Genomic DNA, 19,242 nt, shown 5'->3' with positions numbered 1-19,242 from the left:
TTTCTAGTCGACTTATTCCTCTTTTCTTTTCTTTTCTTTCTTTTTTGGCAGTGATCTATTGGTCTGACGACGAAGAGGGTGAACGCCTCTTCGGCTGGCTGTCGAGAGGTGCCGGGGTCAAATGTTAAATCCTACGGCGCTATAGCTCATATCTTCTAACATGGGCCTCTATAGACGGGCGATCGGCTACACACTTGTCATTTTCATTTTTTCAAAAGTTTTTCGAAAGAAACAAAGAAGAAGACAACGACGGCGCAGGGGGTGCACAACTCGGCCAGGCTGGAGAGAAACTGCTGGGCCCGACGCACCAACACACACACAACAGGGTTAAATGACACGCAACAGCTGCGTTGGTATGGGGTAGTAGTAGTAGCTAGTAGTATAGTGGCGCGCATATACTATTGGCTGTGGGTTAGTACACGGCCGCATCATCTTGTGTGGGGGTGACTGAGCCAGCAGGCGTCGCATTTGCATTTCGCGGGAGACGAACAGAGAGAAGAGAGTCAGTGTCACCCTCTTCTTCTTCTTCTTCTTCTTCTAAAAATTTGAATTTTCTTTTTTGTCTTGAGTTTCCCGACTTATTCCTCGAGCTGACACACTTGTCGCGTGATTTACCATTCACGACCCTGCAATCCGAGACGTGAGCGAGGGGGGAAGGTGGCCCAGCAACGACACCAGAGAGCTGGAAAATGAGAAACTCTTTTCGAATAATAATAAAAAAGAAATGTCCTTTTTTCGTGTTCTTCTTCGTTGTGTCTTGTCTAAAGAAGAAAAAAAGAGGGGTGAAACTTAATATTTTTTTTATTGCCTTGTGTGTGGCTACATCAAACGGGCAATAAAAGAGGAAGACGTTCCAAAAAAAAAGACCTAATAAAAAGAAAATGAATTATTGCTGATGATTCTTTGTCAGAGCTGAACTGAACTGATCGCCACCGGGGGGGAGGTTAGAACAGAGTTAAACAAGTTGTGCGCAGATCTTATTCTTCCGGATGGTTTAAACATTAAGAGGCAGTTGTTTCGTGCAAAAAAAAAGTCTTGTTCCATAAAAAGCTGGAAGCGTTTTGAGAAAAAAAAGGCAGTTATTTAAGGGCCGTATTTTACGGCGTAGCCGCCACCGCGGCCGTCTGATTGAGAAGACAAGGCATCGCCACTCTTGAGCACGAGATTAACGGACGGATAGGGCGGAGGACGGAGTAGGATCGTGTGACCCATTTGGGTCAGTGAATTGATTAAGATTTCGGGCAGCTTCGCTTGCGGCATATCTACGAATGAAATGAGAAATGAAATATTTTCGGTGGATTATTGATCCGCAGAAATCGAATTTACCTTCCAGTTCGAGGGAAGAACTCTGCGGTTTGGAGTGGATTCTGGCGGAGCGGATGGCATCGGCGGCTGATTGATTGAACTGGAGGAGATTCATGACGACCTGGGCGAGTAGAGTGGCATCCGCCGAGCCTGTGACGAACCGGGTGCCGCATCGCCCATTCGTTTCGGTCGCAATCACCGGTAAAAGGCCCTGCAATGGACGTTGGCCGGCTTGACCGCCCACATTGTCCGGCAGAGAAGGGTCGTCGTAGAAGCTGGCCATGGCGTTATTCAAGACGTAACCATCGGGAGTCACCAGATGGGCTCCGAAAACGGAATTCAATCCGCTAGGTTATGGGAAAATCGAATCAAATAAAAATTGGCTCGTCAATCAGTTGATTGAAATTCAAGCAAATTACCTGACGACAGCGACGTAAATCTCTTCATTGTCAATCACAGAAACGACTGAAGCGGCAGGTTCCGGCATTGAAGGCACGTCGCTGTTGGGAAGGATCACATTCGGGTGGATTTGCTTCCTCACTTCATCCGCCAGTGTTTTATTGGTCATTTGAGCGACAACCGACGCCACATCTTTTCCAAACAACGGGTCCCCTTTTGACAATGAAAAAGATAATAATGTGACATGAAAGAAATAAATTTTAATTTTAATAATTACGTACCTAATTTCGAAACTTGGTTTTGAGTCACCCTCATAGTTTCGATCATGTCGTGTGTATATCCTAGGGTCAAATAGTCCCTGACAGACAACTGGAAGCCCGATAGGATATTGAGAAGCGAAATGAGCTGGGGACCTGAAGTCGGAGCGGAACTTGTGTACAGAGTGGTTTTCCCATAAGTTCCAGTTATTGCGGTTTCTTCTCGAGCTCGGTACTTTCCCAACTCTTCCATTGTCCAGTCGGCTCCCGCTTTTGCCATGAAATTCACCAGTTTCATGCCCGATTTCCCCTTGTAAAATTCTAAATGAAAAATAAAAAAATGAAGAAAGTTAAATCTGATTGAAATAAATAGAAATTATGTCAAATGTGAATTTACCTTCGGCCCCGTTTTCATTTTGGGCCAGAGAATCCAACAGTTTACCGAAGGCTGGCTGACGAATGACTTGGCCTTCGGCGAGAGGGATGTTGTTGGGAAAGAAGAGCTGGGATCGGCGCAAGGGAGAATCACTCGGAATTCCTTGCACCGCCCCAGCTAGCTGAGATGACACGTTAATCCCGAGATTACTCAACTGGATGGAGGGTTGTAAAAGATCCGCCCACTTCAGTTTGCCAAATTTCTTGTGACTCTCCCACAGGCCACTCAAAAGACCGGGGATTCCCACAGCCAAGGGTCCTTGGCCGTTGACGATCAAAGACGCATTCACTGGTCCGGGGGCTGCGTCTTGAAAGTTGATGACCATTGGTGGCTTTGAAGTCAGGTGGTTGAGTATAATCATAGCTCCACCACTGTCAACATTAATTTTAAAATAGATTTTGAAAGAGGATGCAGGGATGACAAGCATTGCATTTCAAAATATTGATCTCACCCTCCAAGTGAAGTGATGTGAGGATTGACAACACACATGCAGAACATTGCTGCAACTGCTGCATCGATTGCATTACCCCCTTTTTGAAGGGTATCAACACCGATTTGAGAGCATTGCTGGCTGTCTGTTGCAACTGCACCTCGTGGCAGTATCTAAATGTGAAATTTCAATATTAATTTGTTGTGTAGATAGCAGGAATGTATAAATGTTGTCATTGAGTAGAAAAATGGATACACACCTCAGGATCTCCTAGATAGATGCTTATAACTAATGCAATTGTGACACAGATGCATAGAACTCCAAAGCAAAAGATAATCACTCTTAGCCCATCATTTTGTTGGCCAGAACAACAGTTCCCAAATCTTGCTTTTTTGTGGGTTGGAGAGAGTGGAATGGTTTCCATGATATTAAATAGTATTTGATTAATTGCAGTTTGTAGGAATTAAAACATCACAGCGACGAATTCTAAGGCTGTCAGATATCTTGAGTAAACCAATCACGACTATATATAGTTGGAGAAAGTTTTATGACGGGGAAGCGGAAAAATAATAATAATAATAAAAAAAAACGTGTAGGCGGGATCGCCCTGTCAAAACAAGACCCTCCTATGTTTTGTTTTGATTATAAGCTATCAAACAATTCGCTAGATGTCGCGGAAATTTGCAAATTACGCGCGATAAATGAATCACGAAGTGCAGTTCATGAAATATCAATTGTAAACATTCGATTACACGCGATAAAATAATACACTTCATTATAATTAATAATGTATCATTTTAAGTACATCAGATGTTACGTGGCTTAAGAGTAAATGATCACAACAAACTCATCTAGTGGTGACATATGGAAACATTAATTTACTGATTTTCCGACTTTTAGATGGCGCTTTTGTTAATAAATATTTGCTGACACTTGCTGACTTCTTCTGCTAATCTGCTATTGATGTTGTGAACTGTGATTCATAAAAAAGTCACAGACTTGACTAATGGAGGTAATGTTTGTGGGCGTAATTTATTTGTCAGTTAACGATGTTTTTCTTAAATCTTTCTTTAAAAAACTGTTTCTGTTTTCTTTCGGCAGGAATTGCGAAAATATGTTGCGTGCATTTTACAGCGGTAAGTTAAACATGGCTAAACTCTACCATTGATTATATAAGAAAAGTCTTGATAGGTTTATAAACTATGTTTATCTTTTGTACTGCCCTATTTTCAGAGTGGACGGTCTTTTGGCAATTATTATAACTGACCGAGATGGTGTGCCTCTAGTCAAAGGTTTGTAAATATTCAGTATATTGTGATCTCAAATTCATTTCCCGATTTGTTTTTATCTTTACAGTGGCCCTTGATTCTGCACCCGAGATGGCCCTTAGACCAAGTTACCTTTCCACCTTTTCAGCTATGTAAGGGCTTGTTTGTAGAAATCAATTAGCTACGTAATCGTATCCACACAACAAGTCAACATAATTTTTCATTTGTGATTTCCACAGGGCAACAGATCAAGCTGGAAAGCTTGGAGTTGGAAAAAATAACAAAATCATTTCTATCTATTCAAATTATCAGGTATAACAATTTTCAATTACAGACTATTTAAGAAAGTGTTGTGAAACCTTTTTCTCCTGATTGTACTAGGTGATTCAAATGAACAAGAGTCCGCTGACAATAAGTCTGATTGCCAGCAAGACAGCAAACACTGGACAACTGGTCAATTTGGAAAATGACCTTTTAGTTGTTGTTAATGATCTAGCTTCTTCAGTTGTTGAATGAAACAAAAAAAAAATCATTTCAATTCATGTTACAATTTTCATCATATCTTGAAAATCATGGGAAATTGTTTTCATCCGTAAAAAAAACCATGTTTATTCTTCCAATCAATTTTTGTGTTTTTCCAGTTTCGTTCCAACAATATCCATTTAGAGGGCGTATCACTTGACCTTGTGTTAGATCGAATGTCATTATTACATATGCCGTAGTGTGGCGCTTTATTTCGGTCATGCGATCCCACATTGGCCAGACAAATGAACGTCTTGGATTACACTTGAGAAAGCATTATTTCCTGTTCGATGCCCCGCTGTGATGAGGGAACCTTTTCTGTGCATCGGGTCGATATACATTTGGCTCGTCTTATTTTCCAGGTGGTGGCCAACAAATAGTTGTGAAGAAGACGCCACAAGTGTCAGATAGTCGTACGACGAGTGCGTTCCTCTTCTTGACGGCCGCACAAAAGCGACCTGGGGTTTTTATTATTGATCGTTCTTTGTATATAGGGGCCGGGCTGCACGACGTGGAAAAGCTGGCTGCTCTCTCTCTCCATTAGTGGGGGTCCTGCACACGCAGCTCACGGGACGATGGATGCAAAAGGGGGAAAGACGCGAGAGAGTTATGCTGCGCTTGCGCCGGGGCGTTTTCCCAGTTCGCCGCAGTAGGTTATCTACTCCCGGTGGCACCAAGACGTCCGGGTGGCTTGGCTTTAATTTTTTTTTGTTTTAGTCCTTTCGGACAGCTCACCGACCTCTGATGTGTGTTTCCCCCCCATTTGTTTTCCTTTTTTGAGTTGTGTTAAGGATTTTTGTTTGTTTCTGTTTCGCCATTCGCCCGTCGTTCACCTGCTCTTTTCGTCGGTACGTAATTATGGGAACGAAACCCACCCGGATGACGTCCCCGTGTACATGAGACAATTTTGTGTCCATCTTCCTTCTACCTCCAGTTCGATCTGACATCGACATCTGTCTTTTTCGTTGAACGATTGACCTGTTGTGTCTCCTGTTGTGCAACATCAAGAACAATCGGCCAGTCTCTACAAGACAATGAACAGCTACGTTCAGGTATACATCAACAACTTCCTCCTTGAACTCTTCCTGCTGTGTAGTAGTCGTAGTAGTAGTAGTAGTACGTCCACTTCATGCAAGAGCCTGGCCCTGTTTTTGTTTAGCTTCTGTTGTGTCTATGGGGTACTACTCTCTCCCAGCTGTAGAACTAAATCGATTGCCGGAGCTGCTGAGAGCCAGGCGAGAGAGAGAGTCAACCCCATCTTCTCCCCCCTCTCTCCTGTTTGCAACCGAAAAAAGATAGCATACTGTGTTACTTGTCAAGCTAGAAACTCTCTTGAGATTGTTAGAACCAAATAATCCGTTCCCGAGAAATTCGTGAAATAAAAACAACAACCCTAAAAGACATTTTCCTGTTTACAGTGTTCACTGTGATAGGTGATTATTTTCTTCCTGTTTGACTTCATCCGTCTTTTAACTCTTTTTCTTTTCGTACTCTGTTTGACAGATGACTTGTTACGATCACGGTGGCGTCGAAGAGGACGACAGCTCCATCTTGACGGCGTCAGTCCCGACCACCGAAACCGCCAACTTTATCAGCCCAACCGTCCACATCCGCACGGTGAGAGGCTTCAAATTTTTTTCAGAATGTTTAGTCACTTCTTATAAAGTGTCCACAAGACCAAAAATCAATAACTTTGATGTGATATGTACCGAGGCGTCTGTGTGAGTTGGTTTTTCCTTCATGTTTATAAAATTCTCCGCCTCGACGGATTATTGTACGCCGTTCACCGCCGTTAAATGCTTGCGCCAACGAAGCTTAACGGCTCAAGTGATCATTAAATATTTGGTTTTGGCTTTGAATTTCCGTTCTGCCAATGGGCGCTGGAGAACAAACAACCCAAAAAAAGAGTCTAAATATAATCCGTTCCGTGTGCGCATTATTTCCTTCGCCATCTCTCCCATCGCCTTTTTTCCTTTTAAACTCCGTCAAATGTTCCTCTTCTTTTTCTTTTCTTATTTTATTTCAACGACTTGTTCCGGCCATTACTTTCGTGGCTACGGAGCCTCTCCGTCGGCGCGGCCTGACAGATAGACCAAACTAAAAATATTTACCCTCATTTCAAAGCAAAAAGTTTCGTCGGGATTCGACCGTTCCTTTAGCCGTTGCTGTCCCGATTCCCCCCCAAAACTGCGCAATTCTTTTGTTTTCTGCCAGAAAGTTGAACTAATCAGAACTTTTTTTTGTGATGATCACCCACACCGAAAGACAATGTTGCTGATGTTTTGATTGATACACAGTTTCCAGTTGCCGAAGGCGGTGGAGTGGGCGTCTTGTCCGGATGGGCTCGCGTCCGCAACGGCTGGAAATCGCACACGGCGCTGGAGCGTAGCCTGTTGCTGGTGACTTGTGGACTGGTCACACTCATGGCTCTCGTCTTGCCCGCTCTCATCTCGGCCTACGTCAATCTCAAATCGAAACAGGACCTTCGTTTGCTTCACATTAGTCACCGAAGCGGCAACAGCGACTCGGCTTCAGGTTCATCTTCTTTGATTCTTTTATTTTTCTACTCTAACAATTTCCACATCGAAAATCACATCCAGACAATATCAGAGTTCCCCAGTGCGTCATTCGTTAGTTGTTACCCGGGAAACGCTTCTCGGGTGAAACTTATTTTGGGAGTAGAAGAAAAAAAGAAATTCGACGGTATAATTTCATTTGCCAAGTCACTCAGCCAGTAATTAGATGAGAATAATTCTGTTCTTTCTTCTCTCTTAAACGGCGACATTATTCCATAATTGGGGCGGAATTGGACAATGTTGGAAGGGGTTATCAATCGTGCCCGTCGATTTCTATGTCGTTCCACGGGTAACCAAATATCAGCCCGCTTTACAAAGCCTTCATTCTTTTTACTTCCCTGGGCTGCACTTAAATGAATCGAATATCGGGGGGTAGCAGAGTACGCTTGTTAGTGACTAATGAGCATGATTTCCCGTGAGATAGCACGCTTGTCATTAAAAAGAAAATAAATACGGAGAGCCCATATGCAAATGATGACGAAAAATAAAGCGACAATATAAACTACATTAGACGAGTCTCTGCCTCTGCATCTTTTATTGCTATCGATTAGCTGTCACAACGTTGAAATGGAGAGCCACTTTATTGTGACATACTATTTGATAACCTCTTCTTCTTCTTCTTCCTTTGATGGCCGCTTGATTTGAAAACGGAGAACAGATGATGGGTGTGGTTTATGCACGAGCACCGCTTGCGTGAGCGCTTCTGCGTTGATGATGTCTGCCATGGATACGTCGGTCGATCCCTGCCAGGACTTTTTCCAGTATGCGTGCGGGCGCTGGATTCGCACCAATCCCATTCCGGCCGGAAAACCCATTTGGGGCACCTTCGATCGACTTTGGCAGGATAATCAGATCGTCATGAAAACCATTCTAGGTATTATATATCGGCTTATAATAGATTACACATCTTTCTTCTCAACAACAATTCCATTTTTATTTTGGGTCGACTTTTGACTATTTTAGAACAACCGGCCGAGTCTTTGAGCAGCGAAGCGGAGAAAAGAGCCCAGCGCTACTATCAATCCTGCCTGGACGTCAACGAGACAATGGAAGCGCTGGGTGGCAAACCGGTGATTGACCTATTGACTCAAATTGGAGGCTGGCCAGCCATTGAACCGTCCAACGCCGAGGCCGAGAAACGTTGGGTGTTCCAAGGAGCTCTTCAAACTGCTCACAATGTCATGAACATGGGCGGTTTCTTCACCTGGGCCGTGGCTGAAGACGACAAGAATTCATCTCGTCATATTATTCAGGTGAGTTCATCTATCATTTTTCCAATATGGAGAATTAAGGCGAATTTCTTGTTGATGTAACAGATGGATCAGAGTGGACTGACATTACCCAATCGAGACTATTACATCAACAAAACGGAAAGCGACGAAATCCTGGTCGCCTATCTGGACTACATGACCAAGGTTTGTTTTTCCTAGAGCCGAGCTAGTTCTATAGTTGCACAGCGCAATAATCAGAGTAAACAACAACGTGTCGAATTGCATTTTTAGGTGGGCGTATTGTTGAACGCTGCGGTCGACCCGCAAGAAATTCGAAAGCAGATGAAGGACGTCATCGAACTGGAAACTCGTATCGCGCAAATCACCGTCTCGTCTGCTGAAAGGCGAGATGAGGAGAAACTCTATCACGCTCTCACCATTGCTGATCTCCGAAACCTAGCTCCATTCGTTAGTTATTTACTTTTTACCATTAACAACTAGGATGTTGGGTTTTATTTAATCATTTTAACGGTTGTATTTCAATTTTTCGAAACACACCTGATGGTTTCAGCTCGATTGGAATGCCTACTTTCAATCGGCCTTTTCTCAAGTCAACATCACACTCACGCCGACCCACCCGGTGGTATTTATAACAAACATTAAATTCATTTCTTTTATTATCAAGATGTTAATCTTTGATTTTTTTTTACGGTTAGGTCGTCTTCTCGCCAGACTTTCTGCGCAATCTCTCTGTAATCATTGAAGAACTGGTGACCAATGACAGAGGCAAAAGGTAGTAATCTATCGAGATTATTTCTTTTTAAACATTCCCGGAATTCTCATTGAATGATTAACATAATAGGATGCTCCACAACTACATGGGATGGCACGTCGTCCGCTCATACCTGTCCTACTTGCCAAAGGCGTTCAGAGAAGCGGGCAAGATCTTGCGAAAGTTGCTGATGGGCTCGGACGGCAACGAGGAAACTTGGCGCTCCTGCGTGACGGACACCAATAGCGTGCTGGGCTTCGCCGTCGGCGCCATGTTCGTCAAACAAAACTTCCACGGCGAGTCGAAACCGCTGGCCGAAAACATGATCGCCGCCGTCAAAGAGGCTTTTAAAAATAATTTCGATAACCTGGACTGGATGGATGACGAGACCCGACTGGCGGCCAGAGATAAGGCCGACGCCATCACTGATATGATAGGTTGCGTGCCGATGATGATGACGTATTATGGTCCTACTTTTCAACGGAAAGTAATTATAGAACTCTCGTTTTTTTTGGGGTTTTTCCAGGTTACCCCAAGTTTATTCTGAATCCGGAAGAGCTGGATGAGCTCTACGGCGACTTGAAAATCGAATCAAACGAATACTTCCTCAACAACGTCCGCTCCAATCAGTTTGCCCTGCGCCAAAATCTAATTAAACTCAACGAACCCGTCAACAAAACACTGTAATTCTCTCAATTAATTTAATATAATTCATCTAATTGAATTCTGAATGAAGCATAAGCTGCATGTTTCCGGTGGATAATAAAATTAACATATTTCCAACCTACATGCAGATGGGGAATGACGCCGTCGATGGTCAACGCTTACTACACTCCCAACAAGAATCAAATCGTTTTCCCCGCCGGTATCCTCCAGCAGCCGTTCTTTGATAATTCATTTCCTTACGCACTCAATTTCGGCGCCATGGGCGTCGTGATGGGACACGAATTGACGCACGCGTTCGACGACCAGGGCAGAGAATTTGACCGCAATGGCGACTTGGCCCCGTAATTCATATAATTTTAATTTTAATAATAATCCAATAATTATAATAAGAAATAATTATAATACCTAGATGGTGGAATAATGCCACGATCGAACGTTTCCAGAAACGCACCGAGTGTCTCATTCAACAATATTCTTCCTACACAATCAACGGTCAACCTCTAAACGGGAAACAAACATTAGGTAGATTGTTATTTCTACATATATGTAAGAAACAGTTTTTGATTGTCTAGTCTTTAATAGGTGAAAATATAGCTGATAATGGCGGGTTAAAAGCTGCTTTTCACGCTTTCGACAATTGGTCGTCTACTCGCGACGAGGAGCTTCTGCTACCCGGACTCAATTTGACAAGAAACCAACTGTTTTTCCTAGCATTCGCTCAGGTGAGAGTTGATTATTAAAAGTAGCTCACCTAGTACGATTAATCAGCGCTAAATTGATATTGTGTGAGAAGGTGTGGTGCTCATCGAGCACAAAGGAAGCCCTCCATCTGCAGATATTGAACGATCCACATTCGCCAGCCCGTTATCGAGTGATAGGACCTGTGTCCAATATGCCTGAATTCTCGTCAGTTTTTAAATGCCAGCCGGACACTCCGATGAACCCGAAAAATAAATGTGAAATTTGGTAGTTATACTTCCGTGGGTTCATAAAAACGACCTAATCAGAAATACGTTTTTGGGACAAATCTTTGACGCAACTACATTTATCTTCCCTCTTATTGTGTTTGATCTTGGTGTTAATATTTATTATGTGGACAAAACTATACCCCTTGCCAAACCAAATCATATCATAAAAAAAATGATGTGTCGTCGTCCATGATCTCCCAATATCAGTCGTGGGGTTTCATTATAATCATACGTGTTTTCCGTTTAAAAAAAATCATTATCTCTCATGGCCGATTTTAATATTACTATTCTGTAATATCCACGATGAATCAAAAGAAAAATAATGAATACAGCTTTTAAAAACGCCAACGATATTGAAAAAAGTATTAATCGCGATACTTGGACCCTAACAATCGATCATGCTATAAATCGTTTGAACTTGAATCGATTCGTTGGTTCTATTTCTTTCCTTTATTTCTCAAGTAAATAATAATGTCGGAGGCGAAAAGCTCTGCAATTAGTAAAATTCTGAGATCCGAATTTTCTCAGATTGATGACAGCATCTATCAGTATATAGAAGGTGATTGTTGAACAGGATTGGGGTTTTCATTTTTGGTGTGGGGCATGGGAATTGTTTCCTTCGACAGCACGAAATACGTGTAAACCATGTGCTTTGAGACGTCTGAAAAGTGCTAATAGTGTCCCTATTTTTCATTTCACTTTTGATTTAGGTGTATTGGATGTTGGAGATGATTTTCAAAATTCTAATGAAGTCTACGAAGCAATTGGAGAAGTCCTTCATGAGGTCGCTGCCAACAAAGGAGAGGACGAGATCAGGTACTTTCAACTTTTTGCTTCTAAATCACACAACATTTTATATTCTTACTTGTTATTTAGGAAACTATGCCAACAGCTCTTGACAGTTTTAAAACCTGACTTGGTTGACGGCCAGCAGAATGGAGTACATTCTAGTTACAATGGCGGTGAAAGAAAACTCCTCAACAATCCAGTTATGATGAGTGATGCTGCGTCATTCATGAAGGAAAATGATGGAGAGGCCCCAGCTGCAAGTATATGGAATAAACCCAAAGGAGAGGATATGGTAAGTGAGTTCTGTAAATGTTTTCTTAAATCCTTTGTTAAACAAACTTTTGTATGCAGAAAGTTGACACTAGAAAATTGGAAAAGGCTGAAGCCAAACTGCAGCAAAAGCAACAGATAAAGAAGGAGAAAAACTCTAACGCACCTTCAAATGCTACAGCTTCTCAAGTATTGACGAAAAAGGAAACCAGAATGGAAGCCAAAGGCACAAACAATTGCAAAGATATTCGTATTGAGAATTTTGATATTGCCTACGGAGACAAGTAAGAAACAACATCTCTCCTCTTTTGTGCTTAATTTATGTATTTATTGTGTTCTTTTTTTTGTGTAGACTCTTGTTGCAAGGTTCTGACCTTTCTTTGGCTCATGGCCGACGGTATGGTTTTGTCGGCCGAAATGGACTTGGAAAAACGACGTTGCTTCGCATGATTTCATCGTAAAAAAAAATACTTAAAATATTCTTAGCTCTTCACATCATTCAAAATTCTTCCTTATCTAACTTTTAGTGGGCAATTACGGATTCCGTCGCACATTTCCATATTGCACGTTGAACAGGAAGTTGTCGGCGACGAAACTCCAGCCATTCAGAGCGTATTGGAGTGCGACTTCAAAAGAGAAGCTTTACTCAAAGAGGAGAAGGAACTTGGCGAAAAAATGAACGGTCCCAGTGCGGATCCTGAAATGAGCGCAAGATTGTCTCAAATCTACATTGAACTTCAAGCCATTGATGCTGACAAAGCACCAGCAAGAGCGGCGCAGATTTTGGCCGGCTTGGGCTTCTCTCCAGAGGGCCAGTTGAAGGCGACTAAAACTTTTTCTGGCGGCTGGAGAATGCGTCTAGCTTTGGCGAGAGCACTATTCTCAAAGTAAGATCCTTGAATTTAATTTTATTTCCTACACAGTGATTTAAATGAGTTCTAACATTTTAGGCCAGATTTACTCCTTCTCGATGAACCGACGAACATGTTGGACATGAAGGCTATCATTTGGCTCGAGGATTATCTTCAAAATTGGCCTTCCACTCTGCTAGTAGTTTCTCACGACCGAAATTTCTTGGACTCTGTTCCTACCGATATCATTTTTCTACATGCGCAATGTCTAGAAAGTTACAGGTATAACTTTGGCCGACTACTTATTATTCCTTTGCTTCTCGAACATTCGTTGTATTTCATTTTCCCTTTTGCAATTCCCAGAGGTAATTACGAGAACTTTGTTCGTTCAAGAACAGAAAAGTTTAAAAATCAGCAACGAGAGTACGAAGCACAGCAGCAGTTGAGGGAGCACGTCCAAGAGTTTATTGATAAATTCCGTTACAACGCCAAGAGAGCTTCCTTGGTTCAGAGTAAAATCAAAATGTTGGAGAAACTGTAAGTTCATCAACTTTCCTTATTAATTTTAATGACTAACTAAAGAAACTTTTTATTTCGATCCAAGGCCTGAATTAAAACCTGTAGAAAAGGAAGTTGAAGTCATCCTGAGGTTTCCTGAAGTCGAGCCTATTGCACCTCCCGCAATTCAATTGGACGAGATGTCTTTCGGGTACACTATTCTGTTTCGATCTTTATCAGTTTAATTCGTTCTATTCACCCGTCAGCCTCTCAAGTTATTATACCTCACTGCGACCTCTCAATGAATGCATAAGAAGGGAAGTTTCTAAACTAATTGTATGAAATGAATATCCATACAGGTATACTGAAGGGAAAACTATTCTCACTCGTGTTAATCTGTCGGCTGGATCCGACTCGAGAATCTGCATCGTAAGTCTTATGCAAATGACTTGAGTTTTCATAAAGCTTCAATCACGTTTCTTTTGTTGTACAGGTTGGTGAAAACGGTGCCGGCAAGACTACTCTTCTGAAGATTCTTACTGGCGAATATAATCCCACGTCTGGAATGAGGCATAATAGCCGGCATTTACGTATAGGTTATTTCAGTCAGCATCACGTTGATCAGCTTGATCTGTCCTTATGTCCTGTCGAGCTGCTGCAAACCAAATTTCCTGGTAAGTAACTACTCCATGCGTTTCCGTTGGACATGACATTTAATCTTGAGCTTTTTTTCCCCCTTCATTCCAGGTAAGCCCATCGAAGAGTATCGGCGTCTGCTGGGTAGTTTTGGTGTATCCGGTGACCTTGCCCTTCAGAACATTGCTAGTCTCTCTGGAGGTCAGAAATCTCGCGTGGCCTTTGCTGTCTTAGGAACAGCCCGGCCCAATTTCCTCATCCTCGACGAGCCGACCAATCACTTGGACATTGAAACGATCGAAGCCCTTGGAAAAGCCTTGGGGAAATATCAGGTGAGTGCGACTTGTGCTTTAGATGAGATTGGGAAAGTTGTATTTTACGACGATTGGGCAATCTATTTCTAGGGTGGCGTCGTTCTAGTTTCTCACGACGAGCGACTTATCCGAATGGTCTGCAAGGAGTTGTGGGTCTGCGCCGGCGGTTCGGTACGCTCGATTGAGGGCGGATTCGACGAATATCGCAAGATGGTGCAGAGAGAACTCCAAGAGGTCAACAAATAGCTTAATTAATTGTAAATAAGCCCCTATTGGTAAACGAATTTTTTTTTAACCTGTTACCTTACGGATCTTATTGCTTTTTTTGGTCATGATGCGATGAGTTTCTTTTCGACACATACACAAAATTCAAGCTATGACGGCAATAAAAAAACAAAACTTTGGGTGACTGATTTTGTGATATGTCTTATAACATGCATTTTTTTTTTTATGATAGAACATCCGGAAAGGGAAAATTTATCAGAGAGAAAAGAAAGGAGATCATTTACAACGAGCAGAGTTCTAACTTTTTGTTTTGCGACCTATAGGGGAAGGCCGGAAGGCCACATATCAAATGAATCACGTCCGGTCACAACGAGAATCGCGTGTGTGCACTGCGGTGTTTAAGAATCGGGTCTGCTGCGTTTAACACCTTTGTTTGCACGGACATTGTGTGTAGTCAGAGACTTGAAAGTTGAAGGCTTTTGGACACGTGCGTGCATTGTGTTTTTACTATCCAACCTAGTAAAAGCTAGCCGTTATTCTTTTAGATTTTTTTTTATGTTGTAGGAAATTGTTTTCTAACCCTAACTTTTTTACTTACATCGTCCTTCCAGCACCGTTTTAACCTCGACATCAATACGAAACCCAATATGTTGTAGTCAAGTCTAAGAAGGATGTAAAGTCAAGAGTGTTGTAGTCAAGAGCAAAATTCGGTTCAATTGTAAAGCAATTTCTTTTGAAATTTGTTTGCGTCGTAGCAGTGCCTTGTCGGTTGTGCTGTGTTTCTCCGTAGGACCGTTGATAGCCTATTGCACGTGTTATTAACGCTGCTGTGTAATCTGCATTAACGTCTTGTCTCGTTCTGTTTTAGATTGCCGAGGGGCCCCTTTTAGAAACTGATGTCCACATTCTTTTACAGGTTAACCAATAAGGTAGAATCTAGGTCCTTGCTCAACTGCTCACAAGTTGATATCTGTTGGCCTTACGCCGAATTTGGTGGACGATCAGATGACTTGTAAAAAAAAACTTGTTTGAGGATGAGTCCTAAATTGGCTGTATATATCAGCGTGGAAAAAAATAAGGGCAACCGGCACACATTGGATAGGTGTCGACTGGGCTGCAGGCTGCTCATTTTTTCGTTGACACGATTATATTTTGGAAGTAGATATGAATTTGAGTGTATTGATTATCAGCTCTATCCTTGCGGGCGATATCGTTTGCGGTGTAGTAGGTGACGTTGGCACAACCCGGTTTCATTCTAATTTGGGGCGAAATTTATCAGGTATTTTATTTGTATGCTAATTGTATGCATAAGTTAAATTTAATTAGTTATTTATTCAACATCTCATACCACCGTGAAGTGAAATGCTTGTCTATTTTTAGCTTTCTGTTACTCCCGATTGAGTTGCGGCGCACCGATCGATAACAAATGTGTAACTTTCTTTTTTTCTGATTAAGTTGGGTCGCTGCGCCAACAGAATATTTTCGAACAGCCGTGGATGAGCAGTTTCTTCAACTTCTTTGCACCATTCATCAACAGTTTCAACGCCATTCGCAGACCCAATCCCGGTAGAAACTATACACAGGCGGACTTTACGAGTTGTCAGGATCCCGACGGTCTGATAGGCAACTGTCTACCCGCTACAGTTTGCAAATCATACGGCGGCCGCCCAAGTGGTTCTTGCAGAATCGCAGCCGTTTGTTGCATAAGTATAAATTAGAGTTTTCCTTTTTTAACCTTATTAGCTGGATAAACTTTCCAACATGGCCTTGGAGGAGGGGGGGGGGGGTATTTGGGAGAAGTAACGAAATTATTCCACCACGACTCTGATTGTTTTTAGTCCATCCGAATTTCCCAATCATCGGTTATTATTTTATTCCTTTTTTTAAAGATTTAATTTCGAAATGCGGAGAGAAAATGACGTTAAACAACACGGAATGGAGAAATCCTCCTGGGGTGAGCTCAGATAGTTCGTGCAGTCTGATTATTGCGCTGGACAGGGATCTTGTCGAACAAAGAGGCCCTACATGTCAAGTTCGGTATGGTTCACTTGATGAAATAGCTTTGGGCAGTACTATTGATTTCACGTTCTGTTGGTTTAATTACTGTAATCGACATGTTCTGGCGAATGATTAGCTTGGATTTCAAAACCTTCGCCATCGCGCAACCTAATGCATCTACTTCACAGTGCGATACTGGTTATTTCCAAGTGGGCGGAGTCGTAAATGACGTGCCCCTTTTGTGTGGTGACAATGACGGACAACACAGTAAGATTTTTCTTTTCCTAATTTTAAAATTTTATTCTTGGATGACGATCGTTGCCCGTAGATTCGACATATTAATTTGTATTGATCCTTTTGATAGTGTATTTAGAGGCACCTTCGTCAAAATCTGATTTGCTGTTGTTGTTCAAATTCGGCGGATCGACCCTCAACCCGAAATGGAATATCACAATCTCCTTGATTCCATGCGGTTCAGATCTCATCGGTAACATTTTCAAACTTGCCATTTTTTTAACAATCTGTTCACAGTATGAATTTCATTTATCAAACAAAGCTCCAAGAGACTGTCTACAGTACTTCGTCAAAGGTTCCAACACCGTCAAGTCCTTTAATTGGAAGGACACGACCGGAACGCGCCAGTTGAGTAAAATGAATTACAAAATATGTTTCCGAAATGAACTCGTTAATAACCAGGTAAAGAGCATTATTATTTTGGATTTGAAGTATATAGCTGCTGGGCTGTTGATTTTAGTTTCAAATAATCCCGCTTATACTTAAGCTGTCACTTGCAGCTATATTTTTAAAGGCAATTTAAATATTTAGACTACAGAAGGCTGTTATCAATTAATTTATTACAGAGAGCAACTAGAATTTGCTATACTCAGTGTACGACACAAGCTGGTGGTCGTAGTTTTCTACTCAGTGGCCCTCAGACGGGTAATCCTGCGTCCAAAAGCGGCGCAATTAATTGCCCACACAATTTCCTTCTCATCCGCAATGGATTTAATCCTCTGCTGCCTGCCGCTGTTTACGCCGATCGATACTGTGGGGGTGCTCTTAATCCTGCTGCTTTTGAGGCGCCAGCTGTTACAGTTTGCTGTAAGATCCGCATTTCAAGGATACTTTAATTTTCTTGTCACTCGTTTTCTCATTTTTATTTAAAAATCTGTTACTTTTAGCAACCACCAAGGATTTCAATATCATTTATTATACGAATGACGCCGAGGATTCTGCTTCCCATGAAGACGGAAATGCCGGATTTTGTTTAGTTTTCGAGCAAATATTGGCTTGAAATGAAAACTTATCTAATTAATTAACAGTCGCAAAGGTTTTTCGATTGTTTTTCATGATTTTATATATTTCTTGGAATGAATATTTATTTTAACGGTCTTCAAATTCATACGAACTTTTTGTGCACTTTATTTTCTTACCTGCGTAACTGCGTTGCGGCTACGACGGTTCCATGTTTATTTATTTTTTTACTTCCTGTATATTATATAATGGGACTATATCGGTGCATGGTGCATGAGGACGATACTTTCCCAAACTATCCATTGTCTAAAGTATCAACGTATCAACAGCTAAAGTTCCGCACCTACCCTACCTGATAGTTTAAAGTAGGTCTAATTGCGATTAAAGATAAAAAAAGTCAAATTATGCAAGCATATGTAAGGATAAATTACAAAAATAAATAAGATATAAAAATATTATTTAACAAAAAGAAAAAAAAAACACGTACCTCACACAATAGCTATTCGCGTAAGCAGTCACTTGAAAGACTCATATAACAAATCGAACAAGGAGCTTATTGCATGCTCGTATCAGATTCAGATTATATATAATCTTTGATGTTATGGACTTCACCTGTTGGATGAGAGATAAGTTGAATGAATAATTAGTCCTTTTTGGAGATTCGAACCTAAGTCTATGAATACTTACAATTTAGTCCTTTTTGAAGATTCGAACCTATGTCTGTGGAAATCTTGAATGGTGAAGTAACGCCCTATCCAACTCCCCCACCGCGCGCCTGTTATTTCTTAACGTAATATTTATTCTGTTTCCAGTGTAATTTAAAAAAAAATTAGTTTGTTTACATATTTAAAAAAAAAAAAAAAAAAAAAAAAAAAAATTAAAAAGAAAAAAACATTCGTGGAGATATCGGGGATCGAACCCGAGGCCTCTCACATGCGAAGCGAGCGCTCTACCACTGAGCTATATCCCCGTACTATGTCAAGTACTTGCTTTAAAATAGATGATAGTAGAACATCGTTGATTTTTCGTTACACGTTGAGTACTGCTTTCTGCATTTTAAGCACGAAATTCTTGATTATGTTGCCTTTTCACAACAATACAAACATTAAACCGCTAGTTGTAATGGCAAGTGCGTGTGTGAAATGCAATAAAACATTTTGCGAAACATTGTATTTAACTGAAAGCGACGAAAGACATAACCTGGATACTGGATTTTGTTGTCAATATTTCAGATTTAAATTTAGTAAATCTTGGACTCGGTCAACCAAGTGACGACTGGCGAGTAATAAATGTGTTATAAAAAGATACCAAAAAATCAAATTGATTCCTCAGTAGTTGCCAGAAGCGCGTGTCTAATGTTTTCTTGCGTGTTTCTGCGTCCTATTTGCGAACGAAAGAATCGCATCAGTGCTGTCCAATATTCTTGTATAGTTAATACGCAGTAGTAGCCTAATGCCCATCACAGGATAAAATGTTGCGTCTCCAGCTCAATTTTTAAAGCTAACCGAGTTGTTTTCTTATTTCCCTTCCGTAATTTTTCTATTCACTTCATTTGGTCCCTAGTAGAGACCTTATTCTTAATAATAACCATTGTCCA

General features: G+C 41.4%; 5 protein-coding genes and 1 non-coding gene across 7 annotated transcripts; 4 read left to right on the top strand and 2 right to left on the bottom strand.

The window, feature by feature from the left end:
• Positions 1 to 783: 783 nt before the first annotated feature.
• LOC124205241 (glutathione hydrolase 7-like) lies at positions 784 to 3,625 on the bottom strand. Its single transcript, XM_046602629.1, has 7 exons — positions 3,087 to 3,625; positions 2,849 to 3,000; positions 2,359 to 2,768; positions 1,986 to 2,282; positions 1,725 to 1,917; positions 1,327 to 1,652; positions 784 to 1,262 (listed from the first exon to the last, which is right to left on the bottom strand). The coding sequence occupies exons 1-7, from the start codon at positions 3,249 to 3,251 to the stop codon at positions 1,084 to 1,086; spliced, it is 1,722 nt and encodes a 573-aa protein (XP_046458585.1). The 5' UTR covers positions 3,252 to 3,625; the 3' UTR covers positions 784 to 1,083.
• Positions 3,626 to 3,735: 110 nt separating this feature from the next.
• Positions 3,736 to 4,896, top strand: LOC124204120 (ragulator complex protein LAMTOR3-like). The gene is made up of 6 exons (XM_046601136.1): positions 3,736 to 3,839; positions 3,929 to 3,963; positions 4,061 to 4,119; positions 4,184 to 4,247; positions 4,335 to 4,407; positions 4,477 to 4,896. Exons 1-6 carry the CDS (start codon positions 3,834 to 3,836, stop codon positions 4,609 to 4,611), a joined length of 372 nt encoding a protein of 123 aa, XP_046457092.1. The 5' UTR covers positions 3,736 to 3,833; the 3' UTR covers positions 4,612 to 4,896.
• A 26-nt stretch (positions 4,897 to 4,922) lies between these two features.
• Positions 4,923 to 11,158, top strand: LOC124204102 (endothelin-converting enzyme homolog). 2 transcript variants are annotated; one of them, XM_046601118.1, is made up of 15 exons: positions 4,923 to 5,669; positions 6,121 to 6,234; positions 6,915 to 7,152; positions 7,852 to 8,067; positions 8,157 to 8,446; positions 8,510 to 8,608; positions 8,696 to 8,872; positions 8,976 to 9,047; positions 9,121 to 9,197; positions 9,267 to 9,613; positions 9,703 to 9,859; positions 9,971 to 10,183; positions 10,252 to 10,364; positions 10,425 to 10,564; positions 10,636 to 11,158. In XM_046601118.1, the coding sequence occupies exons 1-15, from the start codon at positions 5,652 to 5,654 to the stop codon at positions 10,810 to 10,812; spliced, it is 2,448 nt and encodes an 815-aa protein (XP_046457074.1). In that variant the 5' UTR covers positions 4,923 to 5,651; the 3' UTR covers positions 10,813 to 11,158. The 2 variants fall into 2 exon arrangements, with proteins under 2 accessions (XP_046457074.1, XP_046457080.1); XM_046601124.1 differs by lacking the exon at positions 4,923 to 5,669 and adding an exon at positions 5,709 to 6,050.
• Positions 11,159 to 11,214: 56 nt separating this feature from the next.
• LOC124204199 (ATP-binding cassette sub-family F member 3-like) lies at positions 11,215 to 14,581 on the top strand. Its single transcript, XM_046601247.1, has 13 exons — positions 11,215 to 11,369; positions 11,521 to 11,626; positions 11,687 to 11,891; positions 11,951 to 12,153; positions 12,222 to 12,326; positions 12,397 to 12,756; positions 12,820 to 13,002; positions 13,084 to 13,257; positions 13,325 to 13,429; positions 13,578 to 13,647; positions 13,712 to 13,892; positions 13,966 to 14,186; positions 14,259 to 14,581. The coding sequence occupies exons 1-13, from the start codon at positions 11,282 to 11,284 to the stop codon at positions 14,412 to 14,414; spliced, it is 2,157 nt and encodes a 718-aa protein (XP_046457203.1). The 5' UTR covers positions 11,215 to 11,281; the 3' UTR covers positions 14,415 to 14,581.
• Positions 14,582 to 14,717: 136 nt separating this feature from the next.
• LOC124204210 lies at positions 14,718 to 17,793 on the top strand. Its single transcript, XM_046601256.1, has 8 exons — positions 14,718 to 15,672; positions 15,849 to 16,100; positions 16,283 to 16,430; positions 16,528 to 16,658; positions 16,756 to 16,878; positions 16,948 to 17,087; positions 17,252 to 17,492; positions 17,573 to 17,793. Exons 1-8 carry the CDS (start codon positions 15,558 to 15,560, stop codon positions 17,683 to 17,685), a joined length of 1,263 nt encoding a protein of 420 aa, XP_046457212.1. The 5' UTR covers positions 14,718 to 15,557; the 3' UTR covers positions 17,686 to 17,793.
• Positions 17,794 to 18,543: 750 nt separating this feature from the next.
• Trnaa-cgc lies at positions 18,544 to 18,615 on the bottom strand. The gene has a single exon. It is a non-coding gene; the product is annotated as a tRNA-Ala (tRNA).
• Between the last annotated feature and the right edge of the window lie 627 nt (positions 18,616 to 19,242).

Source organism: Daphnia pulex, chromosome 2 (genome assembly GCF_021134715.1).
Source record: "Daphnia pulex isolate KAP4 chromosome 2, ASM2113471v1".
Classification (NCBI taxonomy): Eukaryota; Metazoa; Arthropoda; class Branchiopoda; order Diplostraca; family Daphniidae; genus Daphnia; species Daphnia pulex.
This window is presented reverse-complemented; position numbering and strand designations above follow the sequence as displayed.

What these genes read in the sequence shown, in the direction of transcription:
- LOC124205241 (XM_046602629.1), bottom strand. Translation starts at nt 3,251, where the DNA reads ATGGAAACCATTCCACTCTCTCCAACCCACAAAAAAGCAAGATTTGGG. An exon ending in TCTATCTAGGAGATCCTGAG is followed by an intron (nt 3,001 to 3,086) that starts GTGTGTATCCAT and finishes TTTCACATTTAG; the next exon opens with ATACTGCCACGAGGTGCAGT. An exon ending in CACATCACTTCACTTGGAGG is followed by an intron (nt 2,769 to 2,848) that starts GTGAGATCAATA and finishes TAATGTTGACAG; the next exon opens with TGGTGGAGCTATGATTATAC.
- LOC124204120 (XM_046601136.1), top strand. An exon ending in GTTGCGTGCATTTTACAGCG is followed by an intron (nt 3,964 to 4,060) that starts GTAAGTTAAACA and finishes CCCTATTTTCAG; the next exon opens with AGTGGACGGTCTTTTGGCAA. An exon ending in TGGTGTGCCTCTAGTCAAAG is followed by an intron (nt 4,120 to 4,183) that starts GTTTGTAAATAT and finishes TTATCTTTACAG; the next exon opens with TGGCCCTTGATTCTGCACCC.
- LOC124204102 (XM_046601118.1), top strand. An exon ending in CGTCATGAAAACCATTCTAG is followed by an intron (nt 8,068 to 8,156) that starts GTATTATATATC and finishes TGACTATTTTAG; the next exon opens with AACAACCGGCCGAGTCTTTG. An exon ending in CGCCATCACTGATATGATAG is followed by an intron (nt 9,614 to 9,702) that starts GTTGCGTGCCGA and finishes GGGTTTTTCCAG; the next exon opens with GTTACCCCAAGTTTATTCTG.
- LOC124204199 (XM_046601247.1), top strand. Translation starts at nt 11,282, where the DNA reads ATGTCGGAGGCGAAAAGCTCTGCAATTAGTAAAATTCTGAGATCCGAA. An exon ending in GCTGCAAACCAAATTTCCTG is followed by an intron (nt 13,893 to 13,965) that starts GTAAGTAACTAC and finishes CCTTCATTCCAG; the next exon opens with GTAAGCCCATCGAAGAGTAT. An exon ending in AAGCCTTGGGGAAATATCAG is followed by an intron (nt 14,187 to 14,258) that starts GTGAGTGCGACT and finishes ATCTATTTCTAG; the next exon opens with GGTGGCGTCGTTCTAGTTTC.
- LOC124204210 (XM_046601256.1), top strand. Translation starts at nt 15,558, where the DNA reads ATGAATTTGAGTGTATTGATTATCAGCTCTATCCTTGCGGGCGATATC. An exon ending in TTTGGGGCGAAATTTATCAG is followed by an intron (nt 15,673 to 15,848) that starts GTATTTTATTTG and finishes TTTCTGATTAAG; the next exon opens with TTGGGTCGCTGCGCCAACAG. An exon ending in GCCAGCTGTTACAGTTTGCT is followed by an intron (nt 17,493 to 17,572) that starts GTAAGATCCGCA and finishes TGTTACTTTTAG; the next exon opens with CAACCACCAAGGATTTCAAT.